Here is a 17315-nt window from a genome sequence, read left to right as displayed (position 1 = left end):
AATCATAGATATATCGATGACATTTGATAAACGCTATCACTGTTTTAGTTGATATTATTTTTCTTTCAAAATCAAAAACTTTATCTGGTTTCCTGTTTCCCAGTTTACCAACTTCCGTTTCTTCAGATCATTAGAAAGCTCAGAAAAGCAGACAGCCAACTGCTTTCAATTCCAAGTACATGGATACTTACGATGTTATTGCAAACCAGCCTGTTGTAATAGACAACGTAAGTATCGGTAACAGCCAAAATATCAGAAAAATGCGGAAAGGAGGCTCCTTTCAGTGATCCGATAAACAAGTCTCAGGGTGTATCGTCTGCATGACTCATAAGATAGCAGACAGCTTTGATGCGCACTGCACAATACGTTCGAGAGCACGCACTGAACGTCTGTTGCTATTATCATGCACAGTGCGTATGCACTTTTGTTGTATACTATGTTGAATTTCATGTAGCACCTCCATGCTAAATTAAGTAAGATCTTTCAAATGAACAAATTCTGTTTAATATCGGTTTATGGCTGAAAATTAAAAATGGTCATCTGTTATTGTCATTTTTACATTACAGAAAAACAGATTCTGCATGCTTACACCTTTGCCGAAGCAGGTGCAGTGAAAGGCACCATCTGTTGTCTATTGATCTTGTGTGTTGGCTATTGATTTTGGGTTGCAACATCCTGATAATTTGGCTTTCCCTAACTATTTATACTGTTATAACTGTGGACATTTTTTTAGGTTCTGCAAAATTACATCTCACTCAGTCACTGTCAATAGCATGTCAGTTCCACAGTAATAAAGATCAAATTTAACGTTAATGTACATTGATGAGATTACTTTTTATTCAGACATGTTCTCTGACATTTGCAAAATGAAAATTGTATTTGCAGGGCTGTCTGTTTCATGTCAGTCACAGTGTTAAATGAAAAGTATATGAGGGATGTTCATTAAAGATTTCCCCTGACCCACTTCCCATGAACTGTGAGGAAGGAAACTTGGCACAGTTATTTGATTAGTCCATCTACATAGGTACCACCAAGGGTGATACACTTCTCCCATCGCATTATGCATCTGTGAAGACCTTGTCTGTAGAAGTCTGCAGGTTGCGCTGGAAGCCATGACTTGACCACGGAAATTAACATTTCATTGTCTGGGAAGTGCTTGCCCTTCAGAAATTACTTCATTGTTGGAAGGAGGTGGAAGTCAGGTGGTGTGAGGTCAGGAGAGATAGAGGGATGAAGAAGGATTTCATAGGCACCGGACCGTGCTTCCGTCAGGACAACATGCAAATTGTGAACCGGGTCATTGTCTTGCCGGAGGTGGACAGCTTTGGTCAGCACAGCATGCCTCTTGGTTTTGATCGCCTCCATCAATTTCTGCAACAGTGTCCTGGTAATTGTGCTGCTTTGCCAGGAAATCCATCATCACTGCTCCGCGCTGGTTCTGAAAGACCGTGAGCATGATCTTGCCCGTCAAGGGTTGGATACTTGCCTTCTTCAGAGTTGAATAATGAAAATGCTTCCATTGCTTTGACTGGGTTTTAGTCTCTGGATAATAGACTCATGTTTTGTCCTGCATGGTCAGTCTGTCGAAGAAGTCCTGGTTTTCTTGGCACATGGCCAGAAGAGCCTGCAAGCACGAGACTGATTCCTGCTTCTGGAAAGGTGTGAGTAACTGGGGAATCCATTGTGCCGACAACTTCCGCATATGCAAATTGTCATGAATTTTTTTCACAGACCCCACACTGATCTTGGGCTAGGTGGTGAACAGTCACGTGGCGCTTCTCCAAAATGGCAGCCTCCACTTGGTGGATGCTGTCTTTATCTGTGGTAGACTGTGGTAGCCTGAGAATTGGAGCCATTTCCAACAATGTCCGACCATACTCGAACTGACAATGCCAGTGCTTTACTATGTCATACGATAGGGCATTCTCCCCATAAATCTCCATCATCTCTTTGAGTGCCTCCCTTAGTGTGCAGCCTCTCAAAATCAAATACAGAAACTTAGATGGCTCTGCATTCAGCTGGCTCCATTATCACATGTTCTCCATCATAGCATCTGTAAAAGAGAAACTGTTATGAGTGCAGAGATCTATGCAAATTACCATGTCAACTATAGTGATTTATATATATATTATTAAACATGTGCAGTTTCAGCCTAGTACATAACTGGAAGTAATTCAAGGGAAATCTTTAATGAGCATTCCTTGTATCTTGATGGTGAACTTTGGGATGTATCTGTTTATGTTGTTCATTGATAGGGAGACATATACGAGGATCATTCAATAAATAAGGTGAATTTTTCGGTATAAGGACTTCTAATACAGATAGAAGCTTACTTTTTTTTATATTTTTCAATGTAGTCTCCCAGCACTGTCACACACTTTTCCCATCTGTGCACAAGCTTCCGTATTCCCTCAGCGTAAAAATCTTTGGACTGATGTCTCAGCCAGTCGCTCACAACACTTTTGACTTCATCGTCACTTTCAAACTTCGTGCCTCTCGTGAACTCTTTCAAGGGACCAAACAGGTGAAAGTCTGAAGGGGCAAGGTCTGGGTTGTAAGGGGGATGAGGGAGCAGTTCCCAGCCCAGCTCGTTGATGGTCTGCACCGTTTGGGCTGCTGTGTGAGGCCTTGCATCTTTGGCACCCACCGGCAGCTGACCTTCGAGTAGCCAAGGTCATCATGGACAATTTTGTGTGCTTTCCCAACAGATAAGCTCAAAGTCCTTGCAATGTCATCCACTGTCACCCTTCTGTCAGACTGAATGAGGTCATTGACTGATTCGATCACCTCAGGAGACCTCACTTCTGTAGGCCTTCCAGGCCTGTCTTCATCCCCAACACTGCTCCGTCCTTCTTTAAACAATTTAGCCCACTTGTAGACATTTTTTCGGCTGAAACATGTGGCACCATACACAGTTGACATTCTCCTATGAATTTCAACTGGTTTGCACCCTTCAGCAACCAAAAACTTGATAACTGACCGCTGTTCAATCCTGGAGCATGCTTCTTGGTCGGCCATCTTTGTTAATCGCCAAAACTCTCAAAGTTTTTTTTAATCTGCAAAACAAATTAAATCCATGTGAAAAAGAAGTAAAAAAAAAAAAAGAAAAGAAAAAAAAAGTAAGCTTCTGTCTGTATTAGAAGTCCTTATACCGAAAAATTCACCTTATTTATTGAATAACCCTCGTATATAGTGCCTATCCTCATCAGTGACCAAGCTCTAAGTGCTTAAAACACAGTCATTTGTATTACAGGCTGCCTGCATGGGTAGAGCTGACTGAGAGTTGCCTTAATGATTATCAAGTTAATATGGTCATTATTTGTTTACTGTCAGGCTTGAGTCACACACATACACACGCACACGCACGATCACACACACACACACACACAGAGTAAATTTTGCAGTGAAATTTTGCCAGGGACAACCCTCTTGCTACCATGGGTTCTTTTATGTGAGCAAAGTGCATGCTATACACAGGACCTCTGTTTATAGTCCAGTCCCAAATGACAAATGTCCAGACCACCACTCAAGCCAGTCAAGTTGTAGTTGAGGGGGAGTGTCAGATTCAAACACGTACACTCAGATGCATTACCACAAGGCCACCCCTCCACATCTGTATGCTAGCTGATTAGTAGCACAGGCAAGAATGGTTTCATTGGTGCTGTGTGTCTGTGTTAGACAAGTCAGAGGGTCTAAAAGCATATTGAGGAACAAGACAAGAGTATGCTCTCAGTGGGTTTACAAAGAAATTGGCATGCAGTATTTGAGGAAATTATGGGTCAGTTGTGAGTGCATGTTATCATTCAGAAACACAGCATGTTGTCATTCAGAAACACAGTTTACACATGTATGTACAAAAATTATATGGATTCTTTTATTTTGCCATGGGCTCATATTTGATCAGGCAGATATAGCTCAAGCACACTTGTGCACACACACACACACATGTATATATATATACATGCATGTGCACTCACGTACTGATACACACGCTTTGTATTGCCAGTATGGTTTGACTATATTGATGGTTTGTGCAGACAATAATTAAAATGGCCAGAGATCACTGAGAGGGCATGAAACTGGACAAACTTGGGAGAGAAACAACTGTGCAAATGCACAGCTGATAGATTTATATTGAACTGGGTAGGAGATTAAACAGTGAATTTTAAGCTTGAAGTATGAGACAAGAGTGTAAAATGAGGTCTGAATGGAATTTGGTGGCAGAACCTCTGAATGAGTCATTATGGTAGTTTACAATGTGCTACACATCACAGAATGATAGAGCATTCTTTTCTTCTTCTTCTTCGTTCATGGGCTGCAATTCCCACATTCACTCGTATGTACACGAACGGGCTTTTATGTGCATGGCCGTTTTTACTTCACCTGCAATGTAGGCAGCCATACTCCGTTTTCAGGGGTGTGCATGCTGGGTATTACTGTTTCCATAACCCACTGAATGCTGACATGGATTACAGGATGTTTAACATGTGTATTTGATCTTCTGATTGCGTATACACACAAAGAGGGTTCAGGCACTAGCAGGTCTGCACATATGTTGACCTGGGAGATAGGAAAAATCTCCACCCTTTACCCAATTCCTTTTAATTTTCTGGGAGAGTATTGAACAGTGGTTGTGTCATTCAGATCATTTTCAGGAATTGAGGAAATGTTTATGATTTTAATCTTTTGATACAGTGTCTGCAGTAAGTAGTTTATTATGGCAATAATATTAATAATTTGACAAGAGAAAAACAAATATGTTTGCTCACAGGGGTCTGGGGTTGTGAAGGCTGGTTTTGCAGGTGATCAAGTTCCAAAGTATATTTTCCCAAACTTGTAAGTAAATTCTTTGGTCTGCTTGTGTTTTGAACAATCATTATGAGAAAACTGGAATTTTGAATGAAAATAAAATTGTGCATTTAACGTACTAAGCGTGGTAAATATATCCCATGATGTAGCAGGCTGGGTAATGTGGGGAGGGTGATTCAGTTCAGTTTGTTGTTTTGCTTTGCCTGGGCAATTTAACACAGAGACAGAGAGACTCAGTAATTTACATTCTGGTTATATCTGCATGCATATTATTTCAATTTTAAGTGGCAAAAAAGAACTAGCAATTATTAGGTTAATTTAGAAAACAAACTTTTTTTTCTTTTTTTTTTTAAATTTAGAAAACATACTTGAACTGTGAAGATATCCATGGATCATAACTAAACTGGTTAACATGCAAAACATTTTCAGGTGGTTTGAGTGTGTGTGTGTGTGTGCGCGCGCGCACGCATCTTTTCATTGTAACTAAGTGCTATTTCAGATTTGGCAAGTATCAATGTGTATATGTGTCAGCGTATATATATATATATATATATATATATATATATACATACATACATATGTATATATATATATATATATATATATTATTATATATATATATCTGTGTGTTTGTGTTGAATTTATATTCAAATATAAAATTTCCAGTGTACAACTACAAGTACAACCAAACTGAATTATGTCCATATTTTATTTTTAAATGTGAATGACTAAAAAATGTGTGATAGTTGAATTCTTTGTGAAATTGAAATTGTGTTCTGGTTGACAGTATCATAATCATGTGTGAAATTAAATCCTTGTGCAGTATTGGTCGCCCCAAACATGTTCGTGTCATGGCTGGAGCTCTTGAGGGGGATACCTTTATTGGTCCTGAAGCTGAGGTAAGTTATACTAAACTGGTAACATTGGACATTCCGTTTCATTTTGTTCCTGGGAAAAGTGACATGGATGATGGTGTTCATATATATATGCTGGCAGCTTGTTTGTGGATTTTTCTGATGTTGCAGGTTTTCCCAATGGCACGTTCAGGTCAAGTCCTGTGTTGCCATCAGTCTCCAGTCCAGTCTATTTTTAGAATCATATTAGGTTTCAAAACTGGTTTTGACTCTCCATGAATTCAAAACTCACTGTCAAAGTGTACAAATGTAAACTGTCCACGTTTTTACCATCCATTTTAGTCATTTGGATGAGACGATAAACTGAAGGCCTGTGTGCAGCATGCACTTAGCGCACGTAAAAGAACCCACGGCAACAAAAGGGTTGTCCCTGGCAAAATTCTGTAGAAAAATCCACTTTGATAGGAAAAACAAATAAAACTGCACGCAGGAAAATTTTTTTTTTAAATGGGTGGCACTCTCAGTGTAGCGACGTGCCCTCCCTTGGGAGAGCGGCTGAAGTTCACACAGAGAAATCTGTTGTGACAAAAAAGATAAACACAATACAATACAGTACAAATTTACACATGGCCTTTATGGACATGATATGTTCAGTTGATCACCCTTGCTTAGACAACTTCCAGTATGCCAAAAACATGACGCAAGGCTTACAATACATCTTTCAAACTAATGGTAATTGAACTGGCCATTGAAAAGGGAAACCGAGCTGCTGCCTGTGAATTTTTGCATGCATCAGATAGGTTTCTGTGTTTGTTGAGTTTCTCACTTTCTATGTCTAGTTTTTAGATGTTTTTGCACTCCTTTTTTGGGAGGGTGGGGGGGGGGGGGTAACATATGCATCTTATAATCACTGTGGCTTATGTGCGAATAAATTCCCAATTTAAAAAAAACCTTGGGGGATGCGGCTTATGTGATGGTGCACTCAACTGCCTGATTTTTAGGTAATGGATGTGAGGGGCACTTGGTAAGTCCTTATATGTGAGCGAAACAATAAATGAATATCAACAAAACTGAAGTTTTGGTAATTGTCTCTATAGAAAAACAGCAACATGACACCCACTTTTCCACTAATTTTCTTACTAGTCTTCCTTGCTTTTTGTGGTATGTGTAACTGTAATGCTAACTTATACAGTCAGTGTTACAAGTGTAGCTCAGATAACATCATATTTTGTGCAGTAGTGCTTTAAAAGTACAAGAACATTGAAAGTCAGAAAGTATTGGTACCACCTATTTAGTCAGACCAATGAAATATACCTGTACTGTTGTTTCAGTCAGGTAAGTAAAGCTGCACTTTCAGAGAATCACCTGTGATTGGTTTAGTGCTTGATTTTGTAGTGTTTTTTGCAAGTATTAGTCAAAAAAAAGAAAAGAAAAAAAGTCAGTTATGATTTAGTGATTACGATTATCACAAGTCTGTCACAGAAGTAGTGCTTAGAAGATGGTTAAGGTTTATAAAACTGATTTTATTTTTCTGTTGTTTTTGAAGGAGCACAGAGGTTTGATGTCCATTCGCTATCCCATGGAGCATGGCATTGTCAAAGACTGGAATGACATGGAACGCATTTGGCAGTATATCTACTCCAAAGACCAGTTGCAGACATTCTCAGAAGAGGTAATTAATATATTTTTCTTCAAACAAATGTGGTTAGCAGTCAAAAACAAATGCTAGAGGTGCAGTGCTGAAGAGTGTTTGGAGTGATATTTACATTTTCCTCAAGATCATTCTTAGGGGAGTGCATGCTGGATGTTGATTACATACCCCTGTGGCCTTAGCCTTTGCTGTGTGATAGAGCTGTGGATAAATGGCAGACAGTTTATATTCAAATCCTCCAACTCCAAAGCTGTGTGATAGAGCTGTGGATAAATGGCAGACAGTTTATATTCAAATCCTCCAACTCCAAAGATGAATTCTACTGCACTATTTCTCTCAAACTAAATTTAATTACACATACTTAACCGTGACCCTCTAGTGCAGACTCCGGCAAGGGTCTGACATTCCTGTCCTGTGCAAACTACTAACCGCCTATGTGGAGAAAACGAAAGTAGCTACGGCCGATAACCTCCCGGAAATAGGTAACCTCCCCTTTGCCCCCCTGACTAGTGCCCTCTTTTTCCGGCAGCCATTATGACTCCTGTTCCTGTGCTCTTCATACAGCTAAGTTTTTTTTCATATTTTCTGTCTGTCTGTCGCTTCTCTGGCGTTCTTGTTTTTTGTCATGTTTTGTCTTCAACCAGGTCACATAATTATATGGTTCGATTGGGAGATCGGGCGAAAATTACGTGATCCAAACTAAGATATAGAAGGGAAAGGAAAGGGTGGAGGGAAGGGGTGCAGTTTGAAGATCCTAAGCTCTAAATAACATTGACTTAAAATAAAAGCCCTAGACTTGCGAGAGTCCCATGAATGACCTAAAGGATTTCCTGTCAATGTATTATTGGTGAACATGTTTGCTGTGTTGAGGACTGTTCTCACTTGTCATATTTCTTGTTCTGCAGTAAAACATAATGATGACAAATTTTTCCATTGACATCAAGATGCTAATGTAATGTGTTAAAATAATTGTCAAAAACCAGAATTTATAATTTACTCTGTAGTGAATTGCAAGTCATGGTGGATTGGTTAGTCGATTAATGTTTGGTGGCTGATTGGTTCTAAATTTCCTTTATTGTTGGTTCTATATCGGATTTATTGTTTTTGTTTATTTGATATGTGTAATTCATTTATAAAGTATATGTGATGATTTTACATTTCAGTTTGTATGATAATCTCATAGTATCGTGTATGATATATTGGAGGATGCATGTGATGATTTTACACTTTTGGTTTTGCAGCACCCAGTGCTATTGACAGAAGCACCACTAAATCCAAGGAGAAATCGAGAAAAGGCCGCTGAAATTTTCTTTGAGACATTCAATGTTCCAGCTTTGTTCATCTCCATGCAAGCTGTGTTGAGTCTGTAAGTCCCAGGATACTGCACATCCCTCTTTCTTGTTTTTCCTCCCTTTTTCTCTCACTCTGTTACTTCCTTTCATTTCTTGTTTTGTATGGGGAGCCCCGAACCATGAAAATTGCATCATTTTGTTGAATGAGGCAATGAACTTTTTAGAGTTGGCAGTGTCTTTTCTTTAATATTCTTCAGTATAGAACTGTATGCAGGTTTCACTGAAATTAAATAGCCTTGGCTTGCCCAAATTATGAAACCGGATAGAGTTGTAGTTGTGTCATAACTGAAACGCCGCCCCCGCACCCCCCCCCCCTCCATGCACCCTACACCTCCCCGCAAAAAAACCCAACAAAAACCTCTGTGCCCATAAGTCTAAACCAAGACAGTGATAGAAACAGTCATATATAAGTGATTGAAAGGTACCACATACCATGACAGTAGATAAGTGCACACAAATTTGACAACACACACATTCACACAAGTGTACATTAACTAGATACTCTTGCATCCCCTCACTGCGTTTCAAACACAAAAATGACAGGATAATGAAAGGGCATAGATACAGACATCAGACCATTATTTGAACTCAAGACCTGAAGCAGAAACTGAAAAGACCGAGCAATGTCTGTTGTTACAGTTACGCCACAGGTCGGACGACTGGTGTTGTTCTAGACGCTGGCGATGGAGTGACGCATGCTGTTCCCGTGTATGAGGGTTTTGCAATGCCTCACAGCATCATGCGTGTGGATGTGGCGGGCCGGGACGTGTCTCGCTACCTGCGCCTGCTGCTACGCAAAGAGGGCATGGACCTTCACACCACTGCTGAGTTTGAGGTGGTCCGGCAGATCAAGGAGGTGTGTGTCTGTTGGAAGAAGTGGGGACAGGAGGAGATTGGGAGGAGGGAGCATTTGGTTGTGTGTGTCCATGCTGCTGTTTTATGTTTTGATGTTTCACTAGGTGGGTGATGGACATACTTAAACTGTGTGAATTTGTGTGTGGATACATACATATATATATGTAATGACTTGCATTTTGGCTGGGGGCTGTCTCTTATGGAACATGTATATATGTATATATGATATGTAAAAAAATTATTGTTCAGAATTTCCTGTGAATATTTCATAATTAACTGCGAGTGATACCATGAGAATCTGGTCTCATTCTTATACTTCCAAGTTTCAGTCATTGCCAGTGTTTCCTTTGACTGGTATATATGTATATATGAAAGAACAAAAGTATATATGTATATAAATACTGGGAGTTCAACCTTAGTTCTGTTTGGTTTGTTCCAGAGGACCTGCTATCTTTCCATTAACCCATTGAAGGAGGAGAGTGTTGATACAGAGAAGGTCCAGTACACTCTGCCTGATGGAAATAGTATTGAGGTGAGTCATAAGAAAAATACTGGTGGTGCTGACTCTTCACAGAAGGCATGCACAGATGTGGCAGCAGACCACCCTCCATGCAGAGCAAAGGCCAGAGACAGAAAGCAACAAGAAAGAAATGTGGACCCCCACCTTAAAACCTCTGGCATCAAGTGTCGTTCTGTCTTTTCTCTCTCTTTCATCTGTATGAAATGGACATCTTTATTTTTTTTTAAATATGGTAATGTACTGTCTTTTAAAAAAAAAAAATCTTTTTTTCGGTGTACTTCTGAAAATCTGTAAAGAAGAACATGTCACCAACATGTAAAATGCACATCGAGGTGGGTGAGGGGAAGTATGAAATTAAAGAAATGTGATTTTCTAGAATTACTATTTCGTCAGTTGAATACTTATTAAAGTAATGCTCCGAGTTCCTGTTTCTGGAGCTGCAATGATTTTTTTTTTCAAAAGCAAAAGCTGTGAGATAAATGAATAGATATAGTGCTAGAGATTTACACAGCCTGTTCTACGACACAAGGAGCAGTCAGAAAGTTGTTTTTACTCTGATGAACAAAAGCGCAGGTGATGTCTGTTCCAGATTGGACCAGCCAGGTTCCGAGCGCCAGAACTGCTGTTCCGACCGGACCTAATTGGTGAAGAGTGTGAAGGGATCCATGAGGTGCTGTCCTACTCCATTCAGAAGTCTGATGTGGACCTCAGGAAAACCTTGTTCTCCAACATAGTGCTGTCAGGTGGATCTACACTCTTCAAAGGTGACCTTATCGTTCTTCATGCTTATAGCTGGTATAAGTGGTCTTATATATTTGATTTTTATAACCATTGAGATACTTAGCACTATAAGTTTTGCTTCGGTTACTCCTGTATACCACAACAAAATTTACATTTCATTTATGACTGCCAAGTGCTTTTATACACACACCATAAAGACATGCACACACAGATTCACCAACACACAATTACTTTATAAGATGGCTGAGGTTTGGGAAAGGGGTAGGGGTACAGAGGATGATCAGCCAGAATAGGACATGTTTTACAGAGCTTGTAGTGGATCATGTTTAGAATAAAAGTGAATTTTTGGATTATGAAGAAAGATTCTTTCACATGAAACCTCAAGAAATGAAAAAAGAAAAGAAAAAAAGGAGACGACAACAAAGTTTGCTAAGAGAACTGTTTCATTGCAGAAGATAAATTTTCAGTGTAGATTAGGGGATAATTAAACTGGCAATAAATTTTCTTTTTGAGGATAATTGATATGATAATCAAAATAAATGTGCCTCTCATAGAAGGTATGCAAAGTACAGGGGAGATACGTGGCCATGAATAAGTTTTAAGGATTTAATTTGAAAGATCTAACCTTTGAAGGTGATCAGTACAGTTGGTAGTGTCTGGTTTGAAAATGTGTGATTTTAATTTTTGTTGTTGTCTCAACTTTTGCATCTTATATGTATGTGTGTTTAATAGATTTCTACCTGTTTTGTCAGTGATACTGAGAACATGAAATAGTCTGTTGGGTTGGAAAGTTGAATTTCTTTGACATGAAATTGCTTTTAAAGATGTTCTTTCACATATTGATCATGTGCATTTTGTCGTTTCAGGTTTTGGTGATAGACTGTTGAGTGAACTGAAGAAATTAGCCCCAAAAGATATCAAGATTAGGGTGAGTTCGTTTGTCACATTGACAGAGAATAAATCAGAAGCGTGTGCATGTATTTTTGTGTGAGACAGTAAGGAAAATGTGTTTTAGCACTAAAACATTCGAAGAATATTTCATCTGGTCTGTTTGTTGAGTATATATGTTATTTATAAATCTAAACGCTCTGAAAGCTTCATCATCATGTGAAACATGTAAACTTGCCAATATGCATGTTTCATCTTGCCCATGTGTACAAAGAGCCATAAATTTCCTTTCAAACTGCACGAGCACACTTAAAAGCTTAACCAGAAACAGTCTTGAACCCTTTATATGCATCCGTGGGGATGTCGAGGGTCTTTTAGTATCGACAGCATCCCTGCCTTCTGTAAATTCTGTGCTAGAAATTTCCTCTTTTCTATCACTGTTTGTTTCTGCCTTTCTTCTTTCTTCACTGTTGTCTCCTGTTTCTGCCTTCCTAGTCCAGTGCCCTTTCTTTTTTCACGCAAACCTTGATACTTTAAAAAAAAAATTTTCTGCGGTCTGTAGGTAGTGAGATGTAAACACTGGGATTGGCACTAGTTGCCCATTTTGCAGCATTATTTGCCTGTATGGCCTTTTTTAATTCATTTTTTGTTTGGCTATGAAGTATTGTTTTTTTCCTTTGTTTGGATTTTTTGTAATCTGGGAATGGCCTAGTCTTATTTACCGTAAGGAGCTAAATGGCTGGGATACTGTGTCATGAACTGTGTTTTGTGGGTTTGTTTTAGTGTTTTTTTTGTAAATGTGACAGTTTTGTGTTGACATGGTTGAGCATTTGTATGGTTTGACAGTCCTGATATGGCCCTGTGCGGTTTGTTGGACTATAAGCAACAAGAACAAGCTCTTTATATGAAAGATAAGTCTGTTGATTTTCTTTGCCAAGTTGACAACATTTTTATGATGATTTTTTTCCCCACAGATATCAGCACCACAGGAACGGCTGTATTCCACATGGATTGGGTACGTTTTTAATGAAAAGAGCACCGTTCGTATGGATTTAACACTTGCTATGTTATACTAGTTTATCCTTTTCATGTTTCTGATACAATCAGTATTCTCCTTTAATTTATTTCTTTTGTACAAAATGCTTCTTTTTTAAATTTTTTTATTCATTTATATAAAACAAAATGCTTTGCTGTTTGAAGAAAGTTATTGATTTAGCAAAGTACTTACAAGTTGTTTATGTTGGAAACTTCTCTGTAGGAATATCGTGCTGTACAGTTGGAAATGGAAACTGTACCTCCATTAGTGCTGTAACTGAGGCAGTTTACAAGTATATGTGGTATTTATATCATCCTTTTTTTAAATTTTTTTAATGTGTTGCTAAATTGGTAAATACCTGTGGCTCTTAAGTACAAATGAAGTGAATTCAAAGCAAATGGTGAAGATGGCATGTTTATGTTCAAAAAACACCAACTGACTTGGTGAGTGCTGTGGAAACATTTGCCCTCAGTACTTATATATGAAACACTGCTGACCATCCAGACCACTTTCTTTTTGTAAGATTGTGCGAAACTCTTTTAGGATAATTTTTAGAAAGGAAATAAAAACAACAACTATAGTTTTCATGTATTGGCGTGCTGAATGTGATTCTGTCTTTCTTTCCAGTGGGTCCATTTTAGCCTCCTTGGACACGTTCAGAAAAATGTGGGTGTCAAAGCGAGAGTATCACGAGGAAGGAGTCAAGGCGATACACCGGAAAACATTCTAGTGACATCACACAGTGCTGGGTCCAGGAGGGATTGCTCATCATATGCTCTTGTCATTGTCATTGCCTGAAGAAACCACAGCTGATCACCTAGCATTGTGTGTATTCTTCAGTTCTGTACCTCTTGGTATTGCAGTCTGACACAACAGAGCACAGCTGTCTGTTGCCATGTGCTGTTAGCTGTCAGAGAGGAAAACATCTTGCCATCACTGGAAAAGTTAGAATGTTAAGGAAGAGTGATGTTTTTTTGCCCAATGAAGGATTTGTTCTGATCATTAGCAGTTTGTTAACTGTGCACTGTTCAGACGTTGCCCATTCCCATTCACTTTCTGAACTAGTCGGAAAGCCTGAGCGAACAAGAGACCATTATCGTGAAACACTAGATCTGTGTACTGAGTAAACGCTTGATGTACTAGTCAATACCGTGCACTGTTTGATAGATTGAATTTTCAGAAAAAAAAGATAGAAAGAAAAAGAAGACATAGCAATGATATCATTAATAAAATAGTGACTAGATCTTGTAAATGAATACCAATGTGAATAGTTACTAAGATGAGGAAGTGAAAGTAACAGCTTTATTTGTTAAGGATGGTAAATTCCAAATATAAATTTATGAAGATTATGCTGTGGTCATCACTGATGAATTCTCTACACAAATAATGATGTTTGTCCTGTTTATGACTATTATCGCTTGATTTGTCATTCATTATTGTCATTGAACTTTATTTTCTATTCTTTCCTTCTTTTTTTATATATTGAATTTGTCACTGGGAAAACTGATAAAGAAACTTTAGAAATTGGATGCTTATTAGTGTTCAGTAGGAACCGCTATTTTTGCTAATTTTTCCAGCTTGTGAGAATGAAATATTTTCCATATATGTTTCAGTTATTAGAAAAGCTGCTTAAACTGTTATGATTGGATTCTTGGTTGTACATAAATTTCTTTCTGTTATGCCATGGGACATTATAAGCTTCAGCTTTTTCTGCTGTTAGTATTGTATTTGCATAATTCCTGGTAACATCAATACTTGTGATGAAAGTAATACTTAAAGAGGTTCAGTCCATTCAGAGGTATTCATGACTGAAATGGAGGAGAAACAAATTGACAGTAGGCACTTACCCCCTGATGACACATTAGATGTATTTGTAATATGAAGAGAGCAGTTTGAGATGAAGATATACACAGCAGATTTGTAAATCTGGTGGTTGTAGTTAAATAAGGCTTTTGATTTTTATAATGCTTGGTTATAGGCTTCAAGGTGATTATATTACAGTGCACAAATATTCATACATAGGTTGGATGAAACATTCCAGAGCACTGGTTTGCAGTATAAGGAAAAAGTAGTCTTAATTTTCTTGTGGAGAGGGGAGAGGTGAAGGCAAAAATAGAATAGGAAAAGCAGATCCATTTGCTCTTGTGTTTGACTTTTTTTTTTCCATCTTTTTCAAAACAGATTTTAGTGTCTTAATGCATCCACATGGCATTGATCCATTTATGCATTTGTTTCTTGATGGCTTGTTGCTTTGTAGTACAGTACAAGTAGAATTCAAGGATTGACCAACTTCTTCATTGTATAGTATGATGTTCTGATTTGGGAATTATGATACAAAATCTCTTCATCTCAGTGCAATATTCTACAGACAGGATTATATAACATATTAAGTTGTCAGGTAATATCACCAGAGTAAGTGTTTTTCTTTTTTTTCTGCTTGGCTGAGTGCTTATCGGTGTGATTGTTCATTGCAATTTGCATGTTATAAACCTTCCCCAACCCCCTTAAGTTGTATCTTTCTTATTGTTATCTGTACCCTCCCCACTCCCTCTCAGCACACCTTTTCCCCTTTCCCTCTGCTCAGTTTGAGCAATTGTCTTTGTGATAATGTATTCCCTTACTTGTCTTTACTGAGGCATATACCATATGCTTGGTGTTATAACGTTTAATGTCTGTCGGCTGCAGAGATTTGAATTAAATTTTATTTGTACAGTCATTCAGTCAGTAAATACTGGTGTTAATATTTGGTCTGTTGGAAGGTTTGATCCATTGAATTTCTGAGTTTAATTTTATCTGAGGACTCTTCTGTTATTGGCACTTTGCATGTTTGAATACTTCATATGCAGTCGGCCAGTTTGTTTTTCAAGCTGCAGCTTAAGTTCAGTCTATCTTTTTTCTCATTATTTGAGTGGCAATGCCAAAAGATGTTGGACAATTCCAAAGCAAACATCAGAACAGTTTAAACTATTCATTGACTCAGCCAGTGTTGGTCAGAGAAACTAATATATAAAGTAATACTAGTATTTCCAAAGGTATGCAGTGATGGTCAAAATAATGTCAGGTAAAAAATGATCTTCCTGTGACAGAAAAAAAGAAGGAAATATCATTTTCAGGTTGACAGTGCTTTAAAGCAGGTTTGTCTTTTCGGATATTCTGCAGGATCTAGTGGTTGAAGGAAGAAAAGTGTTCAAAGTCTGAACCCCTCACTGAAAGCCACCACTAGGGAAATGGAAGATAGAATCTCTTAAACTTGGTGTTGCAGCAAAGTTTGATGCAGATTTGTGGGCAAGTCATGCTTTACCATTCAAAAATGCTGATGTTCTTTGTGCAAACTCAGCCTTGTGACCATCATCTTCCTTGTAAAAGATTGGCAAAAAGATTGAGTACACAGCTTGTTACACCACATGACACCCATTCTGGGTTTGAGCTTCCTTGGTGTTATTACATCCAGAGTCAATATAAAAATCAGCACCACATCGAAGAATATGTCAAGTCCTACATTATATTCAGTACACAATGTCTCCACAGACCCGGCCTACACATCTCATGTTACCATTGGTGATAGCATGGCATTGGAGTAAAACATGCTAATGTTTCCCCATCAGTTGAATAGTAGGAGTAGTATGTTGCCTGTGTACATGTATGGATGTGTGTGTGATATGTGCCCACATGTCCATGAGTATGCGAGTCTTTTAAAAAACTGGTGTGGTTTCTGTTGCTGAAAGCCTACTTTTCTTAATATGACAAAGTTATTTATTTATTACTTTATGTTGTTACTCATTTACTTACATATCTATTTAATGGTGTAGTTGGAGAGTTGAAAGATTTTATCAACTGCTGTTTTGTTCCTGGATTTTCAATCATCACTGAAATAAATAACCTGTAAATTGATCCTCAAAACCATTTTTGATTGGTGAAAAGTAGAAAAAAGTGCCCCGATTTCCGGCCTGTATGGTGCGTCATTTTCCAACCCAGTCCTTTCCTAGTGTCTGATCATTTCCAACAATCCATGTCTTAGATCTAAGGTGAACTGCCACTCATTGGGTTTTTTTTTTTGGTGTTTTTTTTTGTGTGTGTTTCTATTCCACATTGGACCAACACCTTCTTGCCTCCCCCCCTCAACAAAAAAACAACAACACAGCAAACAAGCAAAACAATAATAAACAAAAAAAATCTTCACATTTGAGAGCACATTTGATAGTACTCAAAACATACTTGATCACACTTCATTGTAGAGTTGATCACATTTTATAACATGTCTGCTTTCCATCTTACATCATCAAAAACACATGGCTTCAGACTGGATAATCTGCCACTGACTGTGACTGTTAAAAACAACATAAAAACCCCACTGCATCAAAGAGTTTTTGCAGTGTGAAATTCAAACGATGATTGCCTTTGTGTTTATCAGGTTTATGTGGCTTTTACATGTTCACATATTTCTTTTTAATAAGGTTTTGCACCTTATGCACTTTAGTGCCTCGGGCCAGAAATTATGGTAACCATTCTGTTATGCCTCAGTGATTTTAGTTTTCCTTGTACAGATGGAATTAAATTTGGAATCATCACACCAGTACAGCTTTTGTGTGTGTTTGCAGTGCTAAAAAAA

General features: G+C 38.2%; 1 protein-coding gene across 1 annotated transcript; it reads left to right on the top strand.

Moving 5' to 3' along the window:
- Positions 1-106: 106 nt before the first annotated feature.
- On the top strand, positions 107-17279 carry LOC143298045 (beta-centractin). The gene is made up of 11 exons (XM_076610712.1): positions 107-227; positions 4772-4836; positions 5633-5708; positions 7210-7335; positions 8556-8680; positions 9306-9522; positions 9961-10053; positions 10631-10805; positions 11649-11710; positions 12645-12685; positions 13334-17279. The coding sequence occupies exons 1-11, from the start codon at positions 180-182 to the stop codon at positions 13434-13436; spliced, it is 1131 nt and encodes a 376-aa protein (XP_076466827.1). The 5' UTR covers positions 107-179; the 3' UTR covers positions 13437-17279.
- The last annotated feature ends 36 nt before the right edge of the window (positions 17280-17315 follow it).

Source organism: Babylonia areolata, chromosome 2, assembly GCF_041734735.1.
Source record: "Babylonia areolata isolate BAREFJ2019XMU chromosome 2, ASM4173473v1, whole genome shotgun sequence".
Classification (NCBI taxonomy): domain Eukaryota; kingdom Metazoa; phylum Mollusca; class Gastropoda; order Neogastropoda; family Buccinidae; genus Babylonia; species Babylonia areolata.
This window is presented reverse-complemented; position numbering and strand designations above follow the sequence as displayed.

Coding starts and splice junctions, on each gene's coding strand:
- LOC143298045 (XM_076610712.1), top strand. CDS start 180: ATGGATACTTACGATGTTATTGCAAACCAGCCTGTTGTAATAGACAAC. Junction 4,837..5,632: donor AAGTATATTTTCCCAAACTT/GTAAGTAAATTC, acceptor ATCCTTGTGCAG/TATTGGTCGCCCCAAACATG. Junction 11,711..12,644: donor CAAAAGATATCAAGATTAGG/GTGAGTTCGTTT, acceptor TTTTCCCCACAG/ATATCAGCACCACAGGAACG.